Genomic DNA, 26,868 nt, shown 5'->3' with positions numbered 1-26,868 from the left:
GACTGTAATGAGTAAGTACAACCACCACAACCCAACAAAGTCAGGGAAGCTAAGAATTCATACCCCTCCAGGAAAAAGATCTGGGTAATTCTCTCTGGCTCTCCTCTGATTGTTGTGAACAATGACTCTTGCAGTATCTACCCTAGCCTCAATTTCCTCTTTTGTCCTCCATTTCACTTTCCTGGACTTTTACCTTCCAAATAATGTGTAATAGCTCAAATTCTTGCTTTAGGCAGTGCTTTACAGAAGACCCTGCTAACATAGTAGTTCCAAGTGGAAATTCATAAATATGCCTCATGGATAAGTTGCAAAAACAAAGACTCTGTTCCCACCCACATTTCCTTCCTAGCTGTGACAAGCTATAGATAGATAAATCAATAGGTAGGTAAGTAGATAGGCATATAGGTAGGTAGGTAGGTCTGTGGTAGATGGGCAGATGATGGATGGATAGATACAGATAGATACATACAAAGATAGTTAGATACATAGATACCTAGACAGGCACACAGATAAGTACATAGATGAATAAACATGATAAATAATAGAACAACTTGCCTTTTCTTTCTTCTCCATTATCCCATTATTTAAATATTAGTTTAATTATGTAAACTAGTTTTATTTTAAATTATTTAAATCATGAATAACTACACAGTTAATCCATAGGTTGAGATGCTTCCTATGGCAGGGCGGGGGGTGGAGGGGAGGGCAGTAAATGCTCTTTGTTTGTGTCACAAATGAAAAAACCAGTTGCCATCTTGTTGATTCTGACTCATGGTGACCACATATATTTCAGAGTAGAACTACATTCCATAGAGTTTTCAATGGATATGACGTTTTGGAAAAGATTGCCAGATCTTTCAACAAAGCACCTGAGTGGATTCAAACCATCAATCTTCCAGTTAATAACCAAGCACTTAACTCTTTGCTCCACCCAGGGACTCCATATGACAAGTAGCTGCACTATACTATAAGACACATGTAAGCACTGGAAAAAGGGATGAATTGATTTGGGCTGTGCCTCCGGCTGTGCATACACCCTTGCTCCTGTTTATTCAGTATTGCTAGTGTATCTGTGAACATCCCAGTGTAATTTCAACATTTTTTCCATATTAACAAACCAGAGTCTGTTTCTTTAGCTTGCAACTAAGATCTCTGAATATTGAATCAATAAAAAACTTGTGACTTCCGGCCAACATGGTGCCATAGACAGAAGCACCACACCGTTCCTCCACATCAAAGACCTGAAAAACTAAGTAAAACACAAGCAAATGTCATTCCTGGAACCTGAAGTGCCAAATAAAGACCTAGAGAACTCAGCCAAGCAACAGATGGAATAAGAAACTGACAGAGGATGGAGACTGAGGAGAGATATGTGTAGAGGGCCCCATCAGCTAACACAGCAGGGATCCACCATCTTGGACTCCCAGTAGGGGATCTGCAGACGGGGAGCAAGGGAAAGCAGCTTTGAGGAACTCCCAGCAGGAGACAGAGCACCTGGTAACCACTGATACACCCTTTACCACCCCCCCCCCATCCTTTTCCAGCTGCTCTGAGCTTCCTGGCTAGCTGTGGTGGCTTGGCCCGCTGGGAAGTGCAGCGTCAGTGCCTCTTGAATTCACCCCATCCACATCAGAGATCAGAGGACAGGGAGTAGGGGAAAGCAGCTTCACAAAGTTCCCAGCAGGAGACAGAGCACTCTCCTATCCCCCCTTTCTTCCTGCCCACTCCCCCACCTCCTCTGCTTCCTGCCAGCTGCAGTCTCTTGGCTGGGAGGCAATTACTTTGGCCAGGCTACTTAGATTTGCCCTGCCCACACTGGTGGGGCCCCTGAGCTGATATTGCTTCTTTCCTTCTCTTTTGGTTTCTTCTGTGCCTCCTACCACCTCCCCCTCCTTTCTCTGGAACACCTGGCTCCATGTGCCATTTTTGCTTCTTCTTGAAAGGCTGTGAAGTCACGCTTGACTGGGGAGCTACTCCCCTGGCCTGCAACACCAGGCTGGTGGGATCCCTGGGGTTCCCCCCCCCCTTGTTTTGCTGTGTTCTGCTTTGTTTTGTTTGTTTCCTTTTTCTTTTCACAGCTTGGGAACCACTTCTAGCTGGGCTGCACTGCACAGCTTAGGAGCCACGTACACAATCTGAGCAGCCACATAGGTGGGATCCATAGGGGCATTTCTTTTTTCATCTCTCTTTCTTTTTCTTTTTTTTTTTTCTTTTTCTCTCTTTTTCCCTTTCTGTCTGTCTTCATTTCTCAGTTCTTTTCTCTCTACACTTATCTTCTTTTCCTGCATCTGAATACCTGGTGCTGTGTGACATCTATAGCCTTCTAGCCAGGCTATATTGCCCAGCCTGGGACCCACTTCCCCAGGCCTAGCAGTCCTACCAGTGGGACTCCAGTATTCCTGGGGGCTTTTCTTTTCTTTTTTTCTTTTCCAAATTTTTATCTAGTTTTTTTCTTTTTTCCCTTTTTCTTTTCGTTTTTCTCCATTTCTTGGTTTCTCATCTTTCCACTCCAATGGCAAGGTCCCTTAGCACTCTTTTTTTTTTCTTTGTTTCCTTGTTTCTTTTTGGTCCTGTTTTTTTCTTCTCTCTCTCCTCTTTCCCATAATCCTATTAGCTCCACACATCACAACCTCCCCTCTCTTTCCTGCCTACCTATACCATGCACTGAACATCACACCTCCGTGCAGCACAGGCATGGCCTACTGGAACCTGCCCAGCACTGATTCGTGGCCCACCTTGTCAGCCTTGGTCTGTGCCATAAACAATCTATCCCAGCCCTTCCCCTTCAGCTGGACCTGCCCTGCTGCACCATAGCTGAATTACTGGCCCTACCCATTGGACAAGGAGGTGAAAAGTATCATGACTACCAATGACAAAACAACAAAGAATTCACAGCCCACCTGCTCAGGCATAACCAAATAAAACAAAAAACAGGACAAAACAAACAAATCCACAATCAAGAAACACAGAAAATAACTACTAAATGTCCCAAAGACAGCAGACAATATCAACACATATTTAAAAAAAAAAAAAAAAAAGGACAGGATGGGTCCAGTAGGCATCCAAAATAAAACACCAGATGACTTTCCAGTAGAAGAAAAGGCATTAGAACTACCTGACAGGGAATTCAAATCTCTAATATTCACAGCAATCCAAGAGTTGAAGCAAAAAGCAGACAAAAATGAGGAAAAAATGGGCAAACTTTTGGAAAAGGTAGAAAAATTCATGGAAAATACAGACTAAAACATGGAATAATTCAGGAAACTAAGACAGGAACGAAAGGCCAAAATAAATTCACAACTAGAAATCATACAAAAACAATTAGAAATCCAAAAGATAAACAACAAGTTTTCAGACATGGACAGTGGCAGGTTTGAAACGACGGAAGGCAGAATCAGTGAAATTGAAGAAAAACACGTAGATACAAGTCTGAGGAAAAATCAGAAAAAAGAAAAATGAAGAAACCCTGAGAATTATGTGGGAGACAATCAAAAGCAAAAAATTTGAGAGTGATCAGAGTTGCAGAACAGGGAGAGAACACAGAAAACACAGAGAGGATCACTGAAGACTTGCTGACAGAAAACTTCCCTGATATCATGAATGATGAAAAGCTGACCATCCAAGAAGCTCAACTAACCCCATATAGGGTAGACCCCAAAAGAAAAACACTAAGGCATATCATAATCACACTCACTAAAACCAAAGACAAAGAAAAAATCCTTCGAGCAGCTCAAGAAAAACAAAAAGTCACATACAGAGGAGAAACAATACGACTAAACTCTGATTATTCAGCAGAAACCATGGAGGCAAGAAGGCAATGGGATGACATATATAAAACCCTGAAAGAAAAAAATTGCCAACCAGGAATAACACATCTTGCAAAACTTTTGTTCAAATATGATGGTGAAATTAAGACATTTCCAGTTAAACAGAAATTAAGGAAATATGTAAAAACCAAACCAAACTTACAAGAATTATTAAAGGGGGTCCATCGGTTTTTTTTTTTATTGGTCTGAGATCAAACATCAGACCACAGCCTGACTCTAGGATGCAAGATTGTACCAGCCAGATACCAACCTAGGAAATGAACTCTCAAGGATTCTCCAAAACCAAAAGAATTGCAACAGGGAACCAGAGAGGTTAATCTGTACAGGACAACAATGTCAGGACAATAAAAGAGGGAATAAACCATATAGGTATAGAACTTCCTAATGGAGAGAAAAGCAAGGTGATACCAACTAATAATAGGAACCTATTACCTAGGAAGACAAGGGTAAATTTCAAGGTAACCAGAAAGAAAGCTAACAAACCTGTTCATCAAAGTAAAGAAGAAAAACATAAAATCTCAATAAAAAAACTACAAAAACAAAAGAAATCCACAAACAAAAGGAACTCAGCACAAGAGAGTAGGAGGAACAAAGAAAACATTAGCACCACAAAAAAAATAATAAAGCACTACAAAATGACAGTAACAAACTCAATGATAAAAACAATTATGGATCTGTGAAGCATCTCATACCATGGATGCATGTGAAGGACATTATGTTGAGTGAAATAAATCAATCACAAAAGGACAAATCTTGCATGAGACCACTACTGTCAAAACTCATGAAATGGTTTACATACAAAAAGAAACAATATTCCGCTAGAAAGTGGCCATCTAAGATGCATCAATTGGTCTCAACTCACCTGTATCAAAGGAGAATGAAGAACACCAAGGACACAAGGTAATAAAGAGCCCAAGAGACAGAAAGGGCCACATAAACCAGAGACTACATCACCCTGAGACCAGAAGAGCTAGATGGTACCTGGCCACAACAGATGACTGCCCTGACAGGGAACTCAACAGAGAACCCCTGAGGGAGCAGGAGAGCAGGGGGATGCAGACCCCAAATTCTCGTAACAAGACCAGACTTAATGTTCTGACTGAGACTAGAAGGACCCAGGTGGTCATGGCCTAGGACAGGAACCATTCCCAAAGCCACCTCTTCAGACAGGGATTGGACTGGACAGTGGGTTGGAGAGGGATGCTGGTGAGGAGTGAGCTTCTTGGATCAGGTGGACACTTGAGGCTATGTTGGCATCTCCTATCTGGTGGGGAGATGAGAGGGTAGAGGGGATTAGAAGCTGGCGAAATGAACACGAAAAGAGAGAGTGGAGGGAGGGAGGCTGTCTCATTAGGGGGAGAACAATTGGGAGTATGTAGCAAGGTGTATATAAGTTTTTGTGTGAAAGACTGACTTGATTTGTAAACTTTCACTTAAAGCACAATAAAAATTTTAAAAAATATATTGATGGTTACCAGGGAGGGGAGGGGTAGGGAATGAAAAACACCTAATAGACAAAAGATAAGCAGTAACTTTGGTGACAGGTAAGACAGCACACAAAACTGGGGAAGCCAGCACAATCTGTACAAGGCAAGCCCACATTAGTAGCTCTATAGGCTTATCCAAAACCTCTGAGGGATCGAATTGCTGGGCTGGGGGATGTGGGGACCATGGTCTCAGGGAACATCTCAGTTGGCATAACAGAGTTTATAAAGAAAAAGTTCTGCAGTCTACTTTGGTGAGTAGCTTCTGGGGTCTTAAAAGCTTGTAAGTGACCATCTAGGATAGTCTACTCGTCTCACCCCTTTGGGAGCAAGGAAGAATGAAGAAAACTAAAGACACAAGGGAAAGATTAGTCCAAAGGAGTAATGGACCACATCTACCAGGGCCTCCGCCAGGCTGAGTCCAGGACAACTAAATGGTTCCTGGCTACCTACACTGACTGCTCTGCCAGGGATCACAATAGAGTGTCTCCAACAGAGCTGGAGAAAAATGTAGAACAAAATTCTAACTCAAAAAGAAAGACCAGATTTGCTGGCCTGACAGAAACTGGAGAAACCCTGAGAGTATGGACCCCAGACACCCTTTCAGCTCAGTAATGAGGCCATTCCTGAGGTTCGAATTCACCCAAAGATTGGAGAGGCCCAAGGAACAAAACAAGACTAAAGGGGCACACCAGCCTTGGGGCAGGGACTGGAAGGTGGGAGGGAACAGGAAAGCTGATAATAAGGAACCCAGGGTTGAGAAGGAAGAGCGTTGACATGTTGTTGAGTTGTTAACCAGTGTCATACAGCAATGTGTGTACTGCTTGATAAGAAACTAGTTTGCTCTGTAAACCTTCACCTAAAGTTCAATAAAAAAAAATATATATATTAAAAATAATAGACCATTGCCATGGAGTCTAACTCATAGGGACCCCACAGTACAGAGTAGAACTGTCCCATAGGGTTTTCAAGGCTATAGTCTTTATGCAAGCAGACTGCCACAGCTTTCTCAGTGGAGCAGATGGTGGATTTGAACTCTAGACCTTCCAATTAGCAGCTGAGCACTTAACCACTGTGCTGCCAGGGCTTCTGTTGAATCAATAGGTCTCCAGATTTTCATTTCACTGCTGACACTTATTCAAGAGGTTCAGAAAGCCACCGTCTATTCCTTTCAACAGTCTCTGGAGTCATAACCTCTGATGCAGGAATTCAACTGAAATCTCTAGATCTTCCTCCCCTACTAGAAGGAGCCCTGGTGCACAGTGGTTAAGCACTCAGCTGCAATCAGAAGTTCTAAGGCTCAAACCCACCATCTACTCCACAGGAGAAAGATGTGGCAGTCTACCTCCATAAAGATTACAGCCTTGGAAACCCTATGGGGCAATTTTACTCAGTCGCACATCATATGGTCGCCATGAGTTGGAATCAATGGCAATGGGATTTTAACACATTTCCCCTACTAGGCATTCCAGAGGAAACAGAATGAACTCTCAAAATGCTTACCATCTGTCTTAGTTATCTAGTGCTGCTATAACAGAAATACCACAAGTAGATGGCTTTAAGAACAGAAATTTATTCTCTCACAGTTTAGGAGTCCAAACTCAGGACGCCAGCTCCAGGAGAAGGCTTTCTCTCTCTGTGAGCTCTGGAACAAGGTCTTTGTCATCAATCTTTCCCTGGTCTAAGAGCTTCTCAGCCCAGGTACCTGAGTCCAGTGGACACACTCTGCTCCTGGCACTACTTTCTTGGTGTTATGAGGTCCCCTGTCTCTCTACTTGATTCTTTTATATCTCAAAAGAGATTGACTGAAAATAACAACCTAATCTTGTAGATTGAGTCCTGCCTCATTAACATAATTGCTTCTAATCCTCCGTCATTAACATTACAGAGGTAGGATTACAACAAGTAGGATAAGCACATCAGCTGACAAAATGGTGGACAACCACACAATACTGGGAATCACGGCCTAGCCAAGTTAACACACTTTTTGGGGGGACACAATTCAATCCATAACACGATCTCACTGGGAACGTAAAACACACACTACAAACCATTCACTTCTTATGAAGAGAAATAATCAACTAAGTTACAAATAGGAAATCACAAGTAGAAACAGCCCCTAAAGATAAAACAAACCGACAAAAAAAGCAGAGCTGCCTATCTATTCCCCATTTACCTCATCAGAACCAGAATGTGAAAATTACTGCATTTCTCGAGGAAAACACTTCAGGGATATTCTTCCAAGGGACTCAGCTGGAGCTAAAAGGTCCCTTGTGAGCCCAACATCACAACTCTACTAACTCTGGTGTCTGGGGCAGAAAAATCTAGTTCTGAAAAATACACAAGAGTGGCTCTCCATTTCCACCTGCTGCCCTGCTAGGTATGGGGAAAGCTGCTGGGTCTAGATTCCACTAACTTTTTGAGATTTTACCATCATTCAAAGGTGAGTCTTTTCAGACTTTCACCCTACTATAAACGAGATATACACTGCTTCAGAGACTCCAAAAGATCTATGCAGCACTGCTGGTGCATGGGAAATATAGGACAGGAAAACAAGACGAGAGATGGTCACTCAAAAACAAGGTTCCCCTTTCTAGTCAAGCCCAGACAAACCAGCGCTTGGTGATTACAGGACCTTCTAAGGCCAGTCTGGTTTAGATATGGATGCCTGACAGTTCTTTACCTTTAATTTTGTCCCGGGGTCTCCCTTTTCTGGAACGTTTCCCCTCTCTCTGATCTATAAAGCAAGCATCTCAGGACCAACGAGACCTCAGAGCTTCTGCTTCAGGTTCCAGTGCCCTTGACATCTCTAGAGGTTGTCTTCCTCCCCCCCGCCCCCCGGTCTCTTCATGGAAAGAAAAGCAATTTGAGGACTTGGCTATCTTTAAATTTTGAGACAGAAGTGATTTAGGAGAAAGACAAAGAGAAAAAATGAGACAGGGACAACACTAGGAGAGTAAAAAGACAGGAATCAATACCTCCTGGCTCTCATGTTAATATTCCTTCCAATAAGCCATAAAGAGATGAATATTCTCAGTCCAATCTCCTTCCATACTCCTGGGTGACACCTTGGTAAGTCCCTGTAACCTTCTGGTCACCTTTAGTCCTAAAAATAAGTTTTACTTTGGTACTGAAGACCCACTGTCAAGTACTAAAAACCTCAGGCAAGCCCAATTTAAAACTTCAATTTCACACTCAATTCCAATCCTACATCCTCCCTCCCTAGTTCAGGTCTGACATACAGCTTGCAGGTCCGTCATGGGAAGGCAGGGATATCTTTTCTTCCTTTATTCTTTAACCCCCTCTCACATCTTTCAGTTTTACGAAGTCAGGGGGGAAGGATGGGGATTAGAAAAACGGCAAAATCTTGAGGTCTGTTTTCATGTAATACTAGCATTTGGCACCCTACGTACGGCAATGTGTTGACTCATGAGACGATTTGCAGGCTTTTCCAAGGTCCTCTTTCAGGTACTATTCCAATATGCAGTTCCAGGACAAGGGCAATGAATTTACTCCATGATTTCATTATGATCTCTCTTTCATAAGACGGTCACTGCTATGGCCTCTCACTGCTACCCCAACAGGCTACCTTTTTGGGTGGAATCCCAACAAGCTGACTGAGCTCAACATCCTCTTGCACCATGCACTTGGCCTGTAGGAAACTTGCATATTCATGGGATGCCATGGGTGTAAATGCAGGCATGCTCTACTACCTTCCAACATTTCCCCCTTCCCACCATATTGGGCTGATTCAGCGAAACTCCCACCTTAAAAGTGAGAGACAAACACAAGTCTCTGTTCATACGTGTCCCCTAAACTTCCTCAGCTCACCTACCATCTAGCCACAAATGAAGTAAAATTCTAGTCTCTGCTTCTTGTATTCATTCTCCAAGACTAGTTCTTCTGGAGGACTTCTAACTTGGGTAAGAAGGAACACCTATCCTCCAGTGTATTCCCATGAGGATTCCTAATCCTCAGTTGTTCTTACTTCCACAAACTCTTCACTTTAGTGACCTTTCTTGTTTCAATTTTCTTAGTTTGAAGGATGAAGGTGAATGATGAGGAAGGCCTCAGAACTAGTTTGTTCATTTTAAGGTAATTCCTGCAGGGGTATCTAACATCTTTAGTATACAGAGGTGCATCTCACCCATTGCCCTTAATTTGGGAGATTTAACTACATTCCAAGCCAAATTGAAAAATCACATTCAGAATTTAAAACAGTTTGTTAAGAATTATCTATCATGTTTCTGTCTTTTCTTTCTAAGGCATATCCAGCATCTCCACATAGCTGAAATAATTCCATATGCTAACTAGACAATAGATAAGTGGAAACTTTGGCAAAGGGAAAGAGAGTACACAGTACTGGGGAAGCCAGCACAACTTGACCAAGACAAGGTCATGGAAGCTTCATAGACGCATTCAAACTCCCTGAGGAACCAAATTACTCGGCTGAAGGCTGGGGAGGATGGCCTCGGGAAACATCTAGCTCAAATGGCCTAACATAGTTTATAAAGAAAATGTTCTGCATTCTACTTTGGTACGCAGTATCTGGGGTCTTAAAAACCTGTGATCGGCTATCGAAGATGCTCGACCACATCTAGAGCAAGCAAGAATGAGGTAAACAAAAGACACAAGGGAAAGATTAGTCCAAAGGACTAATGAACCACTAGTACCACAACCTCCACCAGACTGAGTCTAGCACAACTAGATGGTGCCCAGCTACCACCACCAACTGCTGCGATGGGGATCACAATAGAGGGTCCTGGACACAGCTGGAGAAAAAGGTAGAAAAAAACTCTAACTCACAAAAAAAGACCAGACTTACTGGTCTGACACAGACTAGAGAAACCCAGAAGTATGGCCCTTGGACACCCTTTTAACTCAGTACCAAATTCACTCCTGAGGTTCATCCTTCAGCCAAATATCAGACAGGCCCATAAAACAAGCAATAATACATGTAGCTCAACCATTTATACATGGCTCAAGGGGCATACCAGCCCAGGGGCAAGGACAAGAAGGCAGGGGACAGGAAAGCTGGATAAATGGAAATGGGAAACCCAAAGTAGAGAAGGGGAGAATGTTGACATGTCATGGGGTTGGAAACTAATGCCACAAAACAATATGCGTGTTAACTGTTTAATGAGAAACTAATTTGTTCTGTAAACCTTCATCTAAACACAATAAAAAAGAGAGAGAGATTACAAAGATGAATTTTGAAAAAAAATCTGATATACTCCAAAAAAGAGGAAATGAGTATGTGAATTATGATATTGTTCAGTAGTGAAAAATTATGTGGCCATTAAATATTACGTTATAAAGAAAAAAAGTGAAATAATTTTGTATTAAGTTGACATTTTCCACCCTTGCAGTCCCTGGGTAGCACAAAAGGATTAACCACTTAGCTACTAATCAAAAGATTGGCAGCTTGAGTCCGCCTGGAGGTGCCTAATCCAGCCCTATGGAGCACATTTCTACTCTGAAACACATAACATCACCATGAGTCACAATCAACTCAGCAGCAACACAGTTTGTTTTTTTTTGTTGTTGTTTTGTTTTTGTTTTTTTGCTTGTTTTCCCAACTCTTTATTTCCCTTCAGCTTAGAACAAATATTCCCACCTGAAATACTGCAGTTGAATAGTAAGATACTGGTTTTCCTGTGGGGGTATGGGGTTTTCATCTTCTTTTCTTCACTTCACCAGAAATATGCACCAAGGAAACCAAACTACCATCTCTGAATTCATCCTCCTGGGACTCTCCAAACATGCTGAACAACAGAAAGTCCTCTTTGTGCTTTTTCTGGGTATGTACCTGGTCACAATGGTTGGGAATGGGCTCATCATCCTGGCCATCAGCTTGGATTCTTACCTTCACACCCCCATGTATCTCTTCCTTGCCAATTTGTCCTTTGCTGATATGTCCTCCATTTCCACCTCAGTCCCCAAAATGCTGATGGATATTCACACCAAGAGTCAATCCATCTCCTATGAGAGCTGCATCACACAGATGTACTTTTCCATCGTGTTCATTGTCATCGACAATATCCTTCTGGGGGTCATGGCCTATGACCGCTTCTTGGCTATCTGCCACCCTCTAAACTACGTGACCATCATGAAGCCCAGAATCTGTGTTTTGCTGTCAGTCATTCCGTGGATCCTCAGTAATATTGTTGCCCTGACACACACCCTTCTGCTCATTCAATTGATCTTCTGTGACAGCAACATTCTCCCACACTTCTTCTGTGACCTGGCCCTTCTGCTCAAACTGTCCTGCTCAGATACAGTGGTCAATGAGCTCGTGTTGTTTGTCGTGGGCTTATCTGTCATCACTTTCCCCTTTGCCCTCATCGTCTTCTCCTACATCCACATCATCAGTGCTGTCCTGAGAATCTCAACCACAGAGGGAAAATGGAAAGCCTTTTCAACCTGTGGCTCTCACCTGACAGTTGTATTACTCTTCTATGGGACCATTGTAGGGGTTTACTTCTTCCCTTCATCTACCCACCCTGATGACACAGATAAGATTGGAGCAGTACTATTCACTGTGGTGACACCCATGATAAACCCCTTCATTTACAGCCTGAGGAACAAGGACATGAAATGTGCCCTGAGAAAGCTTGTCAATAGAAAAATATTTCTCCCTTTGATGCCATGGGCATCTGAATTCCTTTTATCCGCGTAACCAGATGGACAATTCTGCCCAGAGTTTGTGGCATTGTCGTGATGGTCCAGCTATTGATGAACTTTCAGGTCTGCCTCCTATTCCAACGTCTGAGCTTTATGCTTTGCTAATCCCATTGTCCCCTCTGGGTTGTGAGACTGGTACCTATTTACCGGTACGGCTGCTTCTCAGCAAATATAGGTTATTCCTGAATTAAATATTTTTCCAAAACCAATTTTAACAAACAGATGTCATGCTTCAGTTGGGTCAAAGCCATTTCAGCAGGACTGTCAATATTTTGGAGTCCCTGGGTGGTACACCTCTAAGGTCCCTATGAGTCAGAATTGACTGAAAGGCAACGGGTTTGAGTTTTTGGTTTGGGGCAGTGCAAACAGTTACGTGCTCCACTACTGACAAAAAAGTTGGCAGTTGAAATCAATACAGAGGTGTCTTCAAAGAAAGGTCTGGTGATGTGTTTCCAAAAGACTACACACCAAACCAAACCTACTGCCATCAGGTTGATTCTGACTCATAGCAGCCCCATAGGGTTTCCAGGGCTGTAAATCTCTATGGAAGCTGACTGCCACATCTGTCTCCCACGGAGCTTCTGGTCATTTTGAACCATTGACCTTTCAGTTAGCAGTTGAACACGTTAACCACTGCACCACCAGAGTGCATTTCCAGAAAAATTGCAACCATTGAAAACCATGCGGAGAAGTTTTACTATGCAACACATGGGCTTACCATGAGTCAGAATAGACTTCATGGCAAGTGGCTTGGCTTTTTTGTTTTGTTTTGTTTTTTGGTCTATATCTTAGATACAATATACCCTCATGTTGTTTGCCATTGAGTAGATTCCAACTCATAGTCATTCTATAGAATAGAGTAGAATTTCCCGATAGGGTTTCCAAGGCTGTAATCTTTACAGAAGCAAATTGCCACATCTTTCTCCCAAGAAACAGCTGGTGGGTTGAACTGCCAACTTTTCAGTTAGCGGCTAAGGCTCCTTATACACTTATACTCTCTTTGAATTAATTGCAAGAGGGATTTGACCAAGGGTCAGATCCTCAAGCCTCCCTAAGGCTGAGAAAAGGCTACAGACAAGAGGCTACCCCCTTTCCTTCCAAACCCCACTCTGGACCTACTGGCCCAGGCTCTCCAAGGAAGGAGTGAGGTATTTGTCTTTTGAAATCAGTCATCAGGTGACTCTGGTATGGTGAATCACTGAATTGATGACCTCTGAGTTCTGTTCCAGTTTGGATTTTGTGAATCTAAAGGCCTCTGGTTGATGGAGATGTCTTTCCAGAATCTGCCTTAAATATGCTTTCTGGCTACCCTGGAGAGTGTTCTTTTGACATGGCAAAATCCTCCTGTTAATTATTTCCAGCTTTAGAAACAACTATTACTAGTCACTGGATTGGATTTCTCCAACGGTTGCCCTACAGTGTAAAGAAAACATTTGGTGCTAAATCCTGGCTTGGTAGGATGATATGATACACTTACGTGATCTAAAGGAAGTTATTTAAGCACCTAGACTCAATACTCCTAATATGCAAAATAGAAATAATAATTCCGTCACCCCAAAACTGTTTGGTTTAATGGGCATGTATACTATGCCACCACCATAATGTCTACTATATAGTAAGCACTCAAAAAAGTGTTCCTTCTTTTTTTTTTTTCAACTGTCTCCCTGCTTTCCAGCTTGAGTCTACCTGCCCTACCAAACTAGGTTCATTTGTCACCAGTATAAGCTGACTTCCATTTTCCTCCAAATTTAGAATCATCTAATCTCTTTGAAGAGGAAACAATCAGCTGCTTGCCTTTCTTTGTGGTATCTCTTACATTTTACAGCTCATTTGAGTAAAATTTGAAATTCATCTGCTTTGATATGGGTTAACAAACTGGCCTCTTAACAATGCTCCTTCTTCAAGTATCTCAATATCCATCCTATTCCACCCACGGCCCCAACACAGAAACTTCCAAAGCTCTGCTTTCATTATTTCACATGAAGTAGGAGAAAGAGTCCTAGATTTATAATCCAGAGACTTGGAGTCTATCCCAACTCTGCAGCTAACTCACTGTGTGACAAGTCATGTTACTAACCTCAGTTTCTTTTTCTGCAATAAAACAATTGCTCTAATATGAATAAAGCAGGCTTCAGAACTGCATCTATCATATAAAGGTGCTTATTACTTTTTATGTGAAACACAATATGCGGAAAAAGATCCTGGAAATAGAGCCAATAACATATTAATGGTGATTGTGGCAGATTGTTTTCTTGCAACTTCCCCATCGAGAGATTAAGTCTCTGCTCCTCCCCTTGAACCTGGAGGACTTTTGGGAACAGTGATGCTACATGTTTCCAAGGCTATGTTAGAAAAACTCACACAGTTTCCACCTGGCTTGCTCTCTGTTGGGATGTGCACCTTGGAGCCCTGAGCAGCCATGTAAGAAGTTCTACTACCCTGAAGACACCATGCTGGAGAGATCAGCTGACAAGGCCACTTAGAGTTGGACACAGATGCCCAAGGAGCCCCAATGTTCCGGACACAAATCTTTCAGTTCCCCCAGTTCAGGCACCAAATATGTGAGTGTGTGAAGCTTAAGATGACCCCAACCCTGGCTCTGACTGCAAGTGTGTGAGCCCCCAAGTGAGAACTGCCTAACTAAGCCCAGTCAACACCTCGCACAGTGCGAGATGACAATAAAATGATTCTCATTGTTTAAGTTCCTATGCTTTAGGATGGTTTGTTACAAGGAAATTTTGTCTGGGATCATGGGATACAGTGATTTATACTACACCCTGTATTGCTTTAAGGTTTTAGAATGAGTGAGTATCATTTTGGGGGAGGGGTGGAGGAAGCTATTTTTTTTTTTTTTTAATTTTAAGAAAAAATAAACAATCTTGCCTATTATATTTAACATGGTGCCTGAATCTTCTTGATTATATAAACATTTCAAAAACAAAAAACCAAACCCATTACCATCAAGTCAATTCCAACTCATAGCAACCCTATAGGACAGAGTATAACTGCCCCATAGGGTTTCCAAGGAACAGCTCATGTATTCAAACTGTTGACTTTTTGGTTAGCAGCCTGAGCTCTTAAACTCTGCGCCAAAATAGCTCCTTATAAACATTAGCTGAAAAAAATCTGTAATTTTCCCCCTTTAATCTGGTTTCATTCTAGCCCTTATTGGATGGGAAAAGAACAACCAGGGTTAGACCCAAGCCATTTGGCTTAAATTGGTCCCCATCCTGGTGTGCCTGTCCTGGTCCTCTATCACCTCTGACTTGTAGGTTTCACGGGAGGTTGTCCATTCTTAGGTATAGTTCCATCTGCAGGGATTTCATTTGCATCTTTGAAAATTCACGTAGGCTGTGCTGTGGAGAATTCCCCATAAGGTACAAGAGGGGAAACAGGCACACGTTTCTGGGGCCCACTGCAGTTGGCAATAGGCAAGAGATTGTCGCGGCTTAGAAGACAGTGGTTGTCCTGGTGAAGACAGTGAGCAACAGTCAGATTTGGGATTTAACTTCAAAATATAACCTAGAACAGTGTTCGCTGATGTGGTTGATATATAAGGGAAAAAGAAAAGTGGGTAAACAGTGGTGACGTTTGCTGTAATGGATAATATGGGTGGGGAGCATACTTGAGATGGGGGAAACAAGAGTTCTATTTAGAACGTGTGAAGTTTGAGCTGTCTATGAGAAAATGAAGCAGAGTTGTAGCATAGGCCGTTGGGCATATAAATCTGAGAATCAAGAGAGAAGGCAGGGCAGGGAATATAAATCCTGGAGTCATTATATGTTACCATTGAATACAAAGTAGTTAAAGCCAGGGAACTAGATAAAATTACCTAAGGAGTGACTACAGAGAGAAGAGAGCCTATGGCTAAGCCCCGGGAGACTCTGACATGTAGAAATAATGAACCAGCAAAGGAAACTGAGAAGGAGGACCCAGAGAGGTAGGAGGAGAACCAGGGTAGACTGGTGTCCAGGAAGACAAAAGGAGAAAGTGAAAACTTTTCCAAGAAAAAGGAGGAATCGATGTTTCAAATACCAGAGGAACCAAGCCATAACACCTGAAATCAAACCTTCTGATCCACTCTCTTCAACCCATGCAGTTATCATCTCTAGTAATCGCATGTCCCATATCCTCAGAGTTGATATAAAATTTAAGCTGCCTCCTTCAGAACAGATTTCTCAGAAGACGAAAACATCTCGAATGTCTTCTTTTGCCTTCTTCTTCCTTCCATTTCTCTTGCCTCTCTCTCTAGTCTTCTTTTAACAGGATATTTGCTGACTCAGGATTAACCGCTTTTTAAAATTGGTATGTGGCTTTAAGCAATACCATCCGTGACCTTTTTAACAATCTGATAATGTTCAGAAACATCTACTTTGATAGTAACAAGAAAAATAAACAGTGACCAAATGTGGTTTATCCTAGAAGTGCAAGGATAGTTTAACATTCCAAAAGCAACCATTGTAATTCGCCATGTTAACAAACTAAAAAATAAAACCACATGATCATCTAAATACATGCGGAAAAACCATATATTCCTGATAAAAACTCTCAGCAAACTAGGAATCAATCTGTTGAAAGGCATCTATGAAAAACTTACATAATTAATTGTGAAAGGCTGAATGAATGCTTTACCCTAAGAAAAAGAACAGGACAAGGATTCACATTCTCATCACTTCCACTCAACATTATACTGGAGGTTCCAGCCAGTACAATAAGGCAAGAAGAAGAAATAAAGTCACCCAGATGGGAAAGGAAGACATAAAATGGTTTTTATTCATACACTGCATGATCATCTATGTAAAAAATTCAGTGGAAATCTACAAAAAAAGCTATTAGAATCAATAAATAAATTTACTAAGATTGCAGGATATGAGACCAATATTAAAATATCAATTTTATTGCTTTATACAAGCAAGGAACAATTGGAAATGATTTTCTTAAAATAACTGCCATTACAATATCATCACAAATTATGGAATAATTAGGGGAAAAATCTGACAAATGTTTGTACACTGAAAAGTACAAAACATTGAAGAACATCTCACAACATCAGTGAACTTTAAGGACCTTTTGCTGAGTGAAATAAGTCGGTCACAAAAGGACAACTACATGAGGCCACTATTATAAAAAGTGAAGGAAAGATTTACACAGAGAAAGAAACGTTCTTTGGTGGTTACTAGGGATTTGGGGGGGAGTGAAAATCACTAGCTAGATAGTAGACATGTATTAACTTTGATGAAGGAAAAGACAATACACAATACGAGGGAAGTCAGCGCAATATGACCAAGGCAAAGGAAGACGCTGAGAGGTACACAAAGGTAATAGGTAGCCATGGTAAACACTATTACCTATAGGATCCTGCAACTGAATAACAGACAATAGTTTATGAGTAGATACATAGGCAGACATCTAAGCTGAACAGGTATGGTAGTGCACCCACAAATATATATAGGATTGGCAGCAGATATTTCTACATACATATTTGTATATGTTGTTGTTGTTAATTGCTGCCAAGTCAGTTCCAACTCATAGCTACCCTATGTACAACAGAACGAAACATTGCCCTGTCCTGCGCCATCATCACAATCGTTCTTATGCTCAAGCCCGTTGTTGCAGCCACTGTGTCAATCCATCTCATTGGGTGTCTTCTCCTTTTTTGCTGACCTCTACTTTACCAAGCATGATGCCCTTCTCCAGGGACTGATCCCTCCTGATAACATGTTCAAAGTATGAAAACACTATGGAGCACAGTTCTACTCTGACACACATGGGGGTGCCGTGAGTCAGAATCGACTGGATGGCAATTGTTTACCACATATGCCATCTCCTAGAGAGAATGATGGAATAATGTAGTGAAAACTAATTAAGGTGCCAGCTAGGGACAACGCCTTATAGATTGCAGCACTATCCTCCAGGATTGAGTATATTCCTTAAACTGTCTTCTGATAAGCAGTATGATTATCCTTTATAGTTAAAATGTACAGATTTAAGAACCAATGGGTGATAGTGATTTTGGCCATTCTGACTCTTACAACCAACAACCAATTTGTGCAATTTGGGTTTCTTATTCCTGAAATCTTGAACCTTTCAAACATTGGTGTAAAGGCTGTAATGAGTAAGTACAACCACCACAACCCAACAAGATCAAGGTAGCTAAGAATTCAATACCCCTCAAAGAAAAAGACCTGGGTAATTGTCTCTGGCTCATCGCTGATTGTTCTGAACAATGACTCTCACTGTAGTAACACATTTCATTGTGTTACTTTATATCTACCCTAGCCTCAGTTTCCTCTTTTGTCCTCCATTTCACTTCCCTGGACTTTTACCTTCCAAATAAAGTTAATGACTCAAATTCTTGCTTTGGGCTCTGCTTTGTAGAAGATGCTGCTAAATTAGGAGTTAGAAGGGAAAACTCATATATATGCCTGATGGATAAGTTGCAGAAACAAAGACTCTGATTCTAACATTTCCTTCCTAGCTGTGAAAAGATATAGGTAGATAAGTAGGTAGGCAGATAGGTAGGTAGATAAGTAGGTAGGCAGATAGGTAGGTGGCGGATGGATGGATGGATGGATGGATGGATGGATGGATGGATGGATGGATGGATGGATGGATGGATGGATGGATGGATGGATGGATGGATGGATGGATGGATGGATGGATGGATGGATGGATGGATGGATGGATGGATGGATGGATGGATGGATGGATGGATGGATGGATGGATGGATGGATGGATGGATGGATGGATGGATGGATGGATGGATGGGTGACTGGGTGACTGGGTGGCTGGGTGGGTGGGTGGATGGGTGGGTGGGTGGGTGGATGGAATCAATGGATCTCCATATTTTCATTCCAAAGCACACTTATTCAATAGGTGCAGAAAGCCACCATCTATTCCTTTCTACTAGAGACAGCACCTGGAGTCATAATCCCTGTGCAGGAATTCAACTCAAATCTCTAGATCTTCCTCCCTTACCAGAAGGAGCCCTGGTGGCACAGTGGTTAAGAACTCAGCTGCTAACCAAAAGTTCTAGGGCTCAAACCCATGAACCACTCCATGGGAGAAAGATATGGTTGTTTGCTTCTGAAAAGATTATAGCCTTGGAAACCCGATGGGGCAGTTTTACCCTGTAACATATCATATGATACTATGAATCAGAATCAATGGCAATGGGATTTTAACAGGTTTCTTCTACTAGGCATTTAAGAGGAAACAGAGAAGGAACTCTCAAAATGCTTACCATCTACCTTAGTTATCTAGTACTGCTATAACAGAAACACCACAAGTGGATGTCTTTAACAAACAAATTCATTCTCTCACAGTCTAGGAGTCAAATTCAGGGCACCCACTCCAGGGGAAGGCTTTCTGTCTCAGCTCTGGAAGAAGGTCCTTGTCATCAGTCATCCCCTGGTCAAGGAGCTTCTCACTGCAGGGACCTAGGTCCAAAGGTTGCATTCTGCTCCTGGTACTACTTTCTTGGTAGTTTGATGTCCCCTTGTCTCTCTGCTTGCTTCATTCTTTTATATCTCAAAAGAGATTGACTCAAGATATAAACTAGTCCCTATAGATTCAGTCCTGCTTCATTGACATAATTGCCTCCAATTCTGGGTCCTTAACATCATACAGGTAGGATTTACAACACATAGGATAATCACATCAGATCACAAAATTGTGGGCAACCACACAATACTGGAAAACCTGGCCTAGCCAAGTTGACACACATTTTGGGGGACATAATTCAATCCATAACACCATCAACCTGGGAACATAAGACACGCACTGCAAACCATTCACTTCCTACGAAGAGAAATAATCAACTAAGTTACAGATAGGAAATCACAAGTAGAAACAACACCCGGAGATAAAACAAACAGACAAACAAAGCAGAGCTGCCTGTCTATTCCCCCATTTACCTCTTAAGAACCAGGGTGTAAAAATGACTGCATTTCTTGAGGAAAACATTTCAAGGACATCCTCCCAAGGGGATTGAAAGGAGCTAAAACTCCCTTGTGACCCAAGCATCATGACTCTACTAACTTTGGTGCCTGGGGCGGAAAAATCCAGTTCTGAAAAACACACAAGAGTGGCTCTCCATTTCCACCTGCTACCCTGTTAAGTACAGGGAAAGCTGCTGGGTTTAGATTCCACTAACTTTCTGAAATTTTACCATCATTCAAAGGTGAGTCTTTTCAGGCTTTATCTCTGTTCTGAAGCAGATATACAATGCCTCAGGGACTCAGAACAATCTATGCGAGACTGCTGGTGTTTGAGAGACACAGGACAGGAAAACAAGATGAGAGATTGTCACTCAAAAACACAGCTCCCTTTTCTAGCCAAGTCCAGACCAGCCCAGGGATTGGCGATTACAGGACCCTCTACAGCCAGTCTGTGTCTTGCCCTGAGGCTTAGAAAAGGATGCCTGACTGTTCTTGACCTTATTTTAGTTTTGTCCTGGGGTCTCACTTCTGCATAAATTTCCTCTCTCCCTGATCCATAAACCAAGCTTCTCAGGACCAACAAGACCTCAGAACTTCTGCTCCAGGCTCCAGTGCCCTACACTTTTCTAAGAGGTTGCCTTTTTTTTTTTTTTTTTTTTTTTGGCCTTTTCACGGAAAGAAAAGCAATTTGGGACTTGACTACCTTTAAATTCTGAGAGAAAAGTGATTTTGGAGAAAGGCAGAGAGAAAAAAATGACAGGGGAACTATACTAAAAGAATTGAAAGACAGGGATCAACATCTCCTGGCTCTCATGCAAATATTCCTTCCAATAAGACTCAAGGAGATGGGTACTCAGTCCAATCTCCGTCCCTGCTCCTGGGTGACACCTTGGTAAATCCCTATAACTTTCTGTCCACCTTTAGTTCTAAAAGTAAGTTTTACTTTGTAACTGAAGACCCACTTTCAAATATTGAAAGGTCCAGCCCAGCCCAATTTAAAATTCCAAGTTCACACAATTCCAATCCTATATCCTCCCTCGCTAGTTCAGGTCTGACATACGGCTTGGAGGTCAGCCATGGGAACAGAGGGATATCTTTTCTTCCTTTATTCTTTAACCCCCTCTCACGTCTTTCAGGTTTATGAGGTCAGGGAGGAAGGATGGGAATTAGAAAAAGGGCAAAATCTTGAGGGCTGTTGCCATGTAATACTAGCAGTTGGTGCCCTATGTATGGCAATGTGTTGATTCATGAGACAGTTTTCAGGCTCCTCCAAGGTCCTCTTTCAGGTACTATTCCAATATGCAGTTCCCAGACAAGGGCAATAAATTTACTCCGTGATTTCATTATGACCTGTCTTTCATAAGACAGTCACTGCTATGGCCCCTGACTGCTACAGCAGGTTACCCTCACAGGCTAACTTCTTGGCTGGAATCCCAACAAGTTGACTCGAGCTCAACATCCTCTTGCAGCCTGCACTTGCCCTGTAGGAAACTTGCATATTTTTATGATGCCATGGGTGTAAATGCAGGCATGGTCTACTACCTTCCAACCTTTCCCCCATCCCACCATACTGGGCTGATTCAGTGAGACTCCCACCTTAAAAGTGAGAGACATGCACAAGTGTGTGTTCATATATGTCCCCTAAACTTTCTCAGCTCACCTACCATGTAGCTACAAATGAATTCAAATTCTGGTCTTTGCTTCTTGTATTCATTCTCCAAGACTAGTTCTTCTGGAGGACTTCTAACTTGGCTGAGAAGGAATGCCTACCCCCCAGTATATTCCCATGAGGATTCCTAATCCTCAGTTGTTCCTACTTCCACAAACTCTTCACTTGAATGACCTGTCATATTTCAATTTTCTTAGTTTGAAGGATGAAGGTGAATGATGGGGAAGGTCTCAGAACTAGTGTGTTCATTTTAAAGTAAGTCCTGCAGGAGTATCTAACATCTTTAGTATACAGAGGGGTGCATCCCACCCATTGCCCTCAATTCAGGAGTTTTAACTACATTCCGAGCCAAATGGAAAAATTACATGCAGAATTCTGTAAGAATTTAAAATAGTTTGTTAAGAATTATCTATCATGTTTCTGTCTTTCCTTTCTAAGGCATTTCCTGTGTCTCCACATTACTGAAATAATTCCATATCCTAACTAGACAATAGATAAGTGGTAACTTTGGTGAAGGGAAAGACAGTACAAAATACTGGGGAAGCCAGCACAACTTGACCAAGACAAGGTCATGGAAGCTTCATAGACACATTCAAAATCCCTGAGGAATCAAAGTACTGGGCTGATGGCTGGGGACCACGTTCTTGGGAAACATCTAGCTCAATTGGCATAACATAGTTTATAGAGAAATGTTTCATGTCCTACTTTGGTGAGTAGCATCTGGGGTCTTAAGAGCTCGTGACTGGCCATCTAAGATACTCCACTGGTCGTACCCCATCTAGAGCAAGAGAGAATAAAGAAAACTAAAGATACAAGGGAAAGATTAGGTCAAAAGGTTAATGGATCACAAGTACCACAGCCTCTGCCAGACTGAGTCTAGCACAACTAGATGGTGCCCAGCTACCACCACCTACTGCTCTGACAGGGTTCGCAATAGAGGGTCCTGGACACAGCTGGAGAAAAAGGTAGAACAAAATTCTAACTCACAAAAAAAGAACAGACTTACTGATTTGACAGAGACTGGAGAAACCCAGAAGTATGGCCTCCAGATACCCTTTTAACTCAGTATTGAAGTCACTCCTGTGGCTCATCCTTCAGCCAAAGTTTAGACAGGCCCATAAAACAAGCAATACCACATATACCTCCACCATTTCTAGGAGACTAAACAGGTGCACCAGCCCAGGGGCAAGGACAAGAAGGCAGGAGGAGACAGTTAAGTTCAATAAATGGAAATGGGGAATCCAAGGCCAAGAAGGGGAAAATATTGACATGTCATGGGGTTGGCAACAATGCGAGAAAACAGCATGTGTGTTAACGGTTTTATGAGAAGTTAACTTGGTCTCTAAACCTTCATCGAAACACAATGAAAAAAAAAAGAAATTAGGAAGATGCATTCATAAAAAAAATGTGATATACTCCAAAAAAGAGAAAATGAGTATGCTAATTATATTATTCAGTAGTGAAAAATTATGTAGCCATTAAATATTACGTTATAAAGAAAAAAAGTTAAATAATTCCATAATAACTAGACCTTCTTCACCTTTGGAGTCCCTGGGTGGCACAAACAGTTAACCGCTTAGCTGCTAATCAAAAAGTTGGCGGCTTGAGTCCACCTAGAGGTGCCTGCTCCCAAAAGAGCACAGCCATTGGAAACTCTTTGGAGCACAGTTCCACTCTGAAACACATGGGGTCACCATGAGTTAGAATCAACTCAACAGCAACCAGTTCAGGGGTTTTTGACAGTTTGTTTTCTCCAATCTTTATTTCCCTTTAGCCTAGAGGAAGTTCTCTCCCTGCAATTGCTGCAGTTGAAAGGTACTACACTGGTTTTCCTGTGGGGGTATGGGGATTTTGTGTTCTTTTCTTCAGATCAGCAGAAATATGCACCAAGGAAACCAAACTACCATCTCTGAATTCATCCTCCTGGGACTCTCCAAACATGCTGAACAACAGAAAGTCCTCTTTGTGCTTTTTCTGGGTATGTACCTGGTCACAATGGTTGGGAATGGGCTCATCATCCTGGCCATTGTCTTGGATTCTTACCTTCACACCCCCATGTGTCTCTTCCTTGCCAATCTATCCTTTGCTGATATATCCTCCATTTCCACCTCAGTCCCCAAAATGCTGATGAATATTCACACCAAGAGTCAATCCATCTCCTATGAGAGCTGCATCACACAAATGTACTTTTTCATTGTTTTTGTCGTCATTGACAATTTCCTCTTGGGGGTCATGGCCTATGATCGCTTCGTGGCTATCTGCCACCCTCTGAACTATACAACCATCATGCAGCCCAGGATCTGTGCTTTGCTGACAGTCATCCCGTGGGTCCTCAGTAATGTTGTTGCCCTGACACACACCCTTCTGTTCATTCAACTGATCTTCTGTGACAGTAGCATTCTCCCACACTTCCTCTGTGACCTGGCCCCACTGCTGAAACTGTCCTGCTCAGATACAATGGTCAATGAGCTCGTGTTGTTTGTTGTGGGCTTATCTGTCTTCGCCTTCCCCTTTGCCCTCATCCTTTTCTCCTACATCCACATCACCAAGGCTGTCCTGAGAATTTCATCCAGAGAGGGAAAATGGAAAGCTTTCTCTACCTGTGGCTCTCACTTGACGGTCGTATTACTCTTCTATGGGACCATTATAGGGGTTTACTTCTTCCCTTCATCTACCCACCCTGATGACACAGATAAGATTGGAGCAGTACTATTCACTGTGGTGACACCCATGTTGAACCCCTTCATCTATAGCCTAAGGAACAAGGACATGAAAAGTGCCCTGAGAAAACTCGTCAATACAAAACGGTTTCTCCCTTCGATGCCCTGGGCGTCTGAATTCTTTTTATCTCCATAACCAGATGGACAATTCTGCCCAGAGTTTGTGGCATAGGTTTGATGGCCCAGCTATTGATGAATTCTCCAGTCTCTGCCTCCTATTGCAACCTCTGATCATTATGCCTTTCTAATCACATAGCCCACTCGGAGTTGTGTAATTGGTACCCAATTACTGGTACAGGTGTATCTCAGCAGATATAGGTTACCCATCAATTACATATTTTTCCTAAATCAATTTTAACAAACAAATATAGTGCTTAGGTTGAGTTGAAGCCATTTCAAGCAGAGCTGTCTATATATTTTTAAGTCCCTGTGTGGTGAAACTTATAGGGTCACTGTGAGTCAACTCGACGGCAATGGGCTTGGGTTTTTTGTTTGGGGCAATGCAAACAGTTAAGTGTTCCACTATTAACCAGAAAGTTGACAATTCGGACCCACCCACAGGTGTCTTGGAAGAGAGGTCTGATGATCTGTTTCCAAAAGATTACCCACCAAAAAATCAAACCTACTGCCATCAAGTCGATTCTGACTCATAGCAGCCCTATAGGATTTCCAAGGCTGTAAATCTCTATGGAAGCATACTGGCAACATCTTTCCCCCATGGAGTTGCTGTTGGTTTTGAACTGCCAACCTTTCAGTTAGCAGTTGAACAGCTTAACCATTGCACCCCCAGGGCTCTTTTCCAAAAATTACAAGTAATGAAAACCACAGGGAGAAGTTTTACTCTGTAATACATGGGCTTGCCATGAGTCAGAATAGACTCATGGCAAGTGGTTTGGTTTTTTTACTTCGTTTTGCTTTTTGGTCTAGATCTTGGATACAATATATACTTATGTTGTTTGCCATTAAGTAGATACCATCTCATAACCATTCTATACAACAGAATGGAATTGCCTCATAGAGTTTGCAAGGCTATAATCTTTACAAAAGCAAATTGCCACATCCTTCTCCCCAAAAGCAGCTGGTGGGTTGAACTGCCATCGTTTCAGTTAGCAGCTGAGGCTTCTTATACACTTATACTCTCCTTGAATTAACTGCAAGGGGAATTTGACCAAGGATCAGATCCTCAAGCTTCCCTGAGGCTGAGAAAAGGCTACAGACAAGATGCTACCCCTTTCTATTCCTGATAAAAACTCTCGCCAAACTAGGAATCAACCTGTTGAAGGGCATCTATGAAAAACCTACATAATTAGTTGTGAAAGACTGAATGCTTTCCCCTAAGAACAAGAACCCAACAAGGATTTACTTTCTCATCACTTCTACTCAACATTATATTGGAGGCTCCAGCCAGTGCAATAAGGCAAGAAAAAGAAATAAAGTCACCCAGATGGGAAAAGAAGACATAAAATAGTTTTTATTCATACACAACATGATCATCTATACAAGAATTTAATGGAATCTATTAAAAAATCTACAAGAATTTAGAAGTTTACTAAGGTTGCAGGATATAAGGTCGATATTGAAATAATCAATTTTCTTGCTATATACAAGCAAGGAACAATTGAAAATGATTTTTCTTAAATAAATACCATTACAATAGCATCAAAAATTATGGAATACTTAGGGGAAAAATCTGACAAATGTCTGTACACTGAAAAGTATAAAACATTGAAGAACATCTCACATCATCGATGAACCTTAAGGACATTATGCTGAGTGAAATAAGTCAGTCACAAAAGGACAAATATTACATGAGGCTACTATTATAAAAAGTTAAGGAAAGCTTTACACAAAGAAAGATGGTTTGATGGTTACTAGGGATGCGAGGGGGAGAGAGCAAAAATCACTAACTAAATAGTAGACACCTATTAACTTCGATGAAGGGAAAGACAATACACAATATAAGGGAAGTCAACACAACATGACCAAGGCAAAATAAGACACTGAGAGGTACAAAACAGTAATAGGTAGCCGTAGTAAACACTATTACATATATGACCCTGGAACAGTAAGAACACACAATAATTTATAAATAGGTACATAGGCAGATATGTAAGCTGAGCAGGTGTGGAATGGTCCATGGGAGTACACCCACAAACTCATAGGATTGGCAGTGGACATTTCTACATACATATTTTTATATGTTGTTACTATTGTTAGGTGCTGCCAAGTCAGCTACAACTCATCGTGCCCCAACGTATAACAGAAGGAAACACTGCCCAGTCCTGCACCATCCTCACAATTGTTGTTATGCTTGAGCCCATTGTTGCAGTCACTGTGTCACTCCTTCTCATTGACAGTCTTCTTTTTCACTGACCTCTGCTTTACCAAGCAGGGACTGATTCCTCATGATAACATGTTCAAAGTATGAAAACAATATGGAGTACAGTTCTACTCTAACACACATGGGGCTGCCATTAGCCAGAATCTACTAGACAGCAATTGTTTACCACATATGCCATTTCACAGAGAGAATGATGGAATAA

General features: G+C 41.8%; 2 protein-coding genes across 2 annotated transcripts; both read left to right on the top strand.

Moving 5' to 3' along the window:
* The first annotated feature begins 10,976 nt into the window (after window positions 1-10,976).
* LOC126080589 (olfactory receptor 1S1-like) lies at window positions 10,977-11,990 on the top strand. The gene has a single exon (XM_049891783.1). It carries the CDS (start codon window positions 10,977-10,979, stop codon window positions 11,988-11,990), a length of 1,014 nt encoding a protein of 337 aa, XP_049747740.1.
* Window positions 11,991-23,447: 11,457 nt separating this feature from the next.
* On the top strand, window positions 23,448-24,461 carry LOC126080588 (olfactory receptor 1S1-like). The gene has a single exon (XM_049891782.1). The coding sequence runs from the start codon at window positions 23,448-23,450 to the stop codon at window positions 24,459-24,461; it is 1,014 nt and encodes a 337-aa protein (XP_049747739.1).
* The last annotated feature ends 2,407 nt before the right edge of the window (window positions 24,462-26,868 follow it).

The sequence above is a fragment of the Elephas maximus genome, chromosome 7 (genome assembly GCF_024166365.1).
Source record: "Elephas maximus indicus isolate mEleMax1 chromosome 7, mEleMax1 primary haplotype, whole genome shotgun sequence".
Lineage (NCBI taxonomy): Eukaryota > Metazoa > Chordata > Mammalia > Proboscidea > Elephantidae > Elephas > Elephas maximus.
The sequence above is the reverse complement of the archived record's forward strand: the minus strand, read 5'-3'. Positions and strand labels throughout refer to the sequence as shown.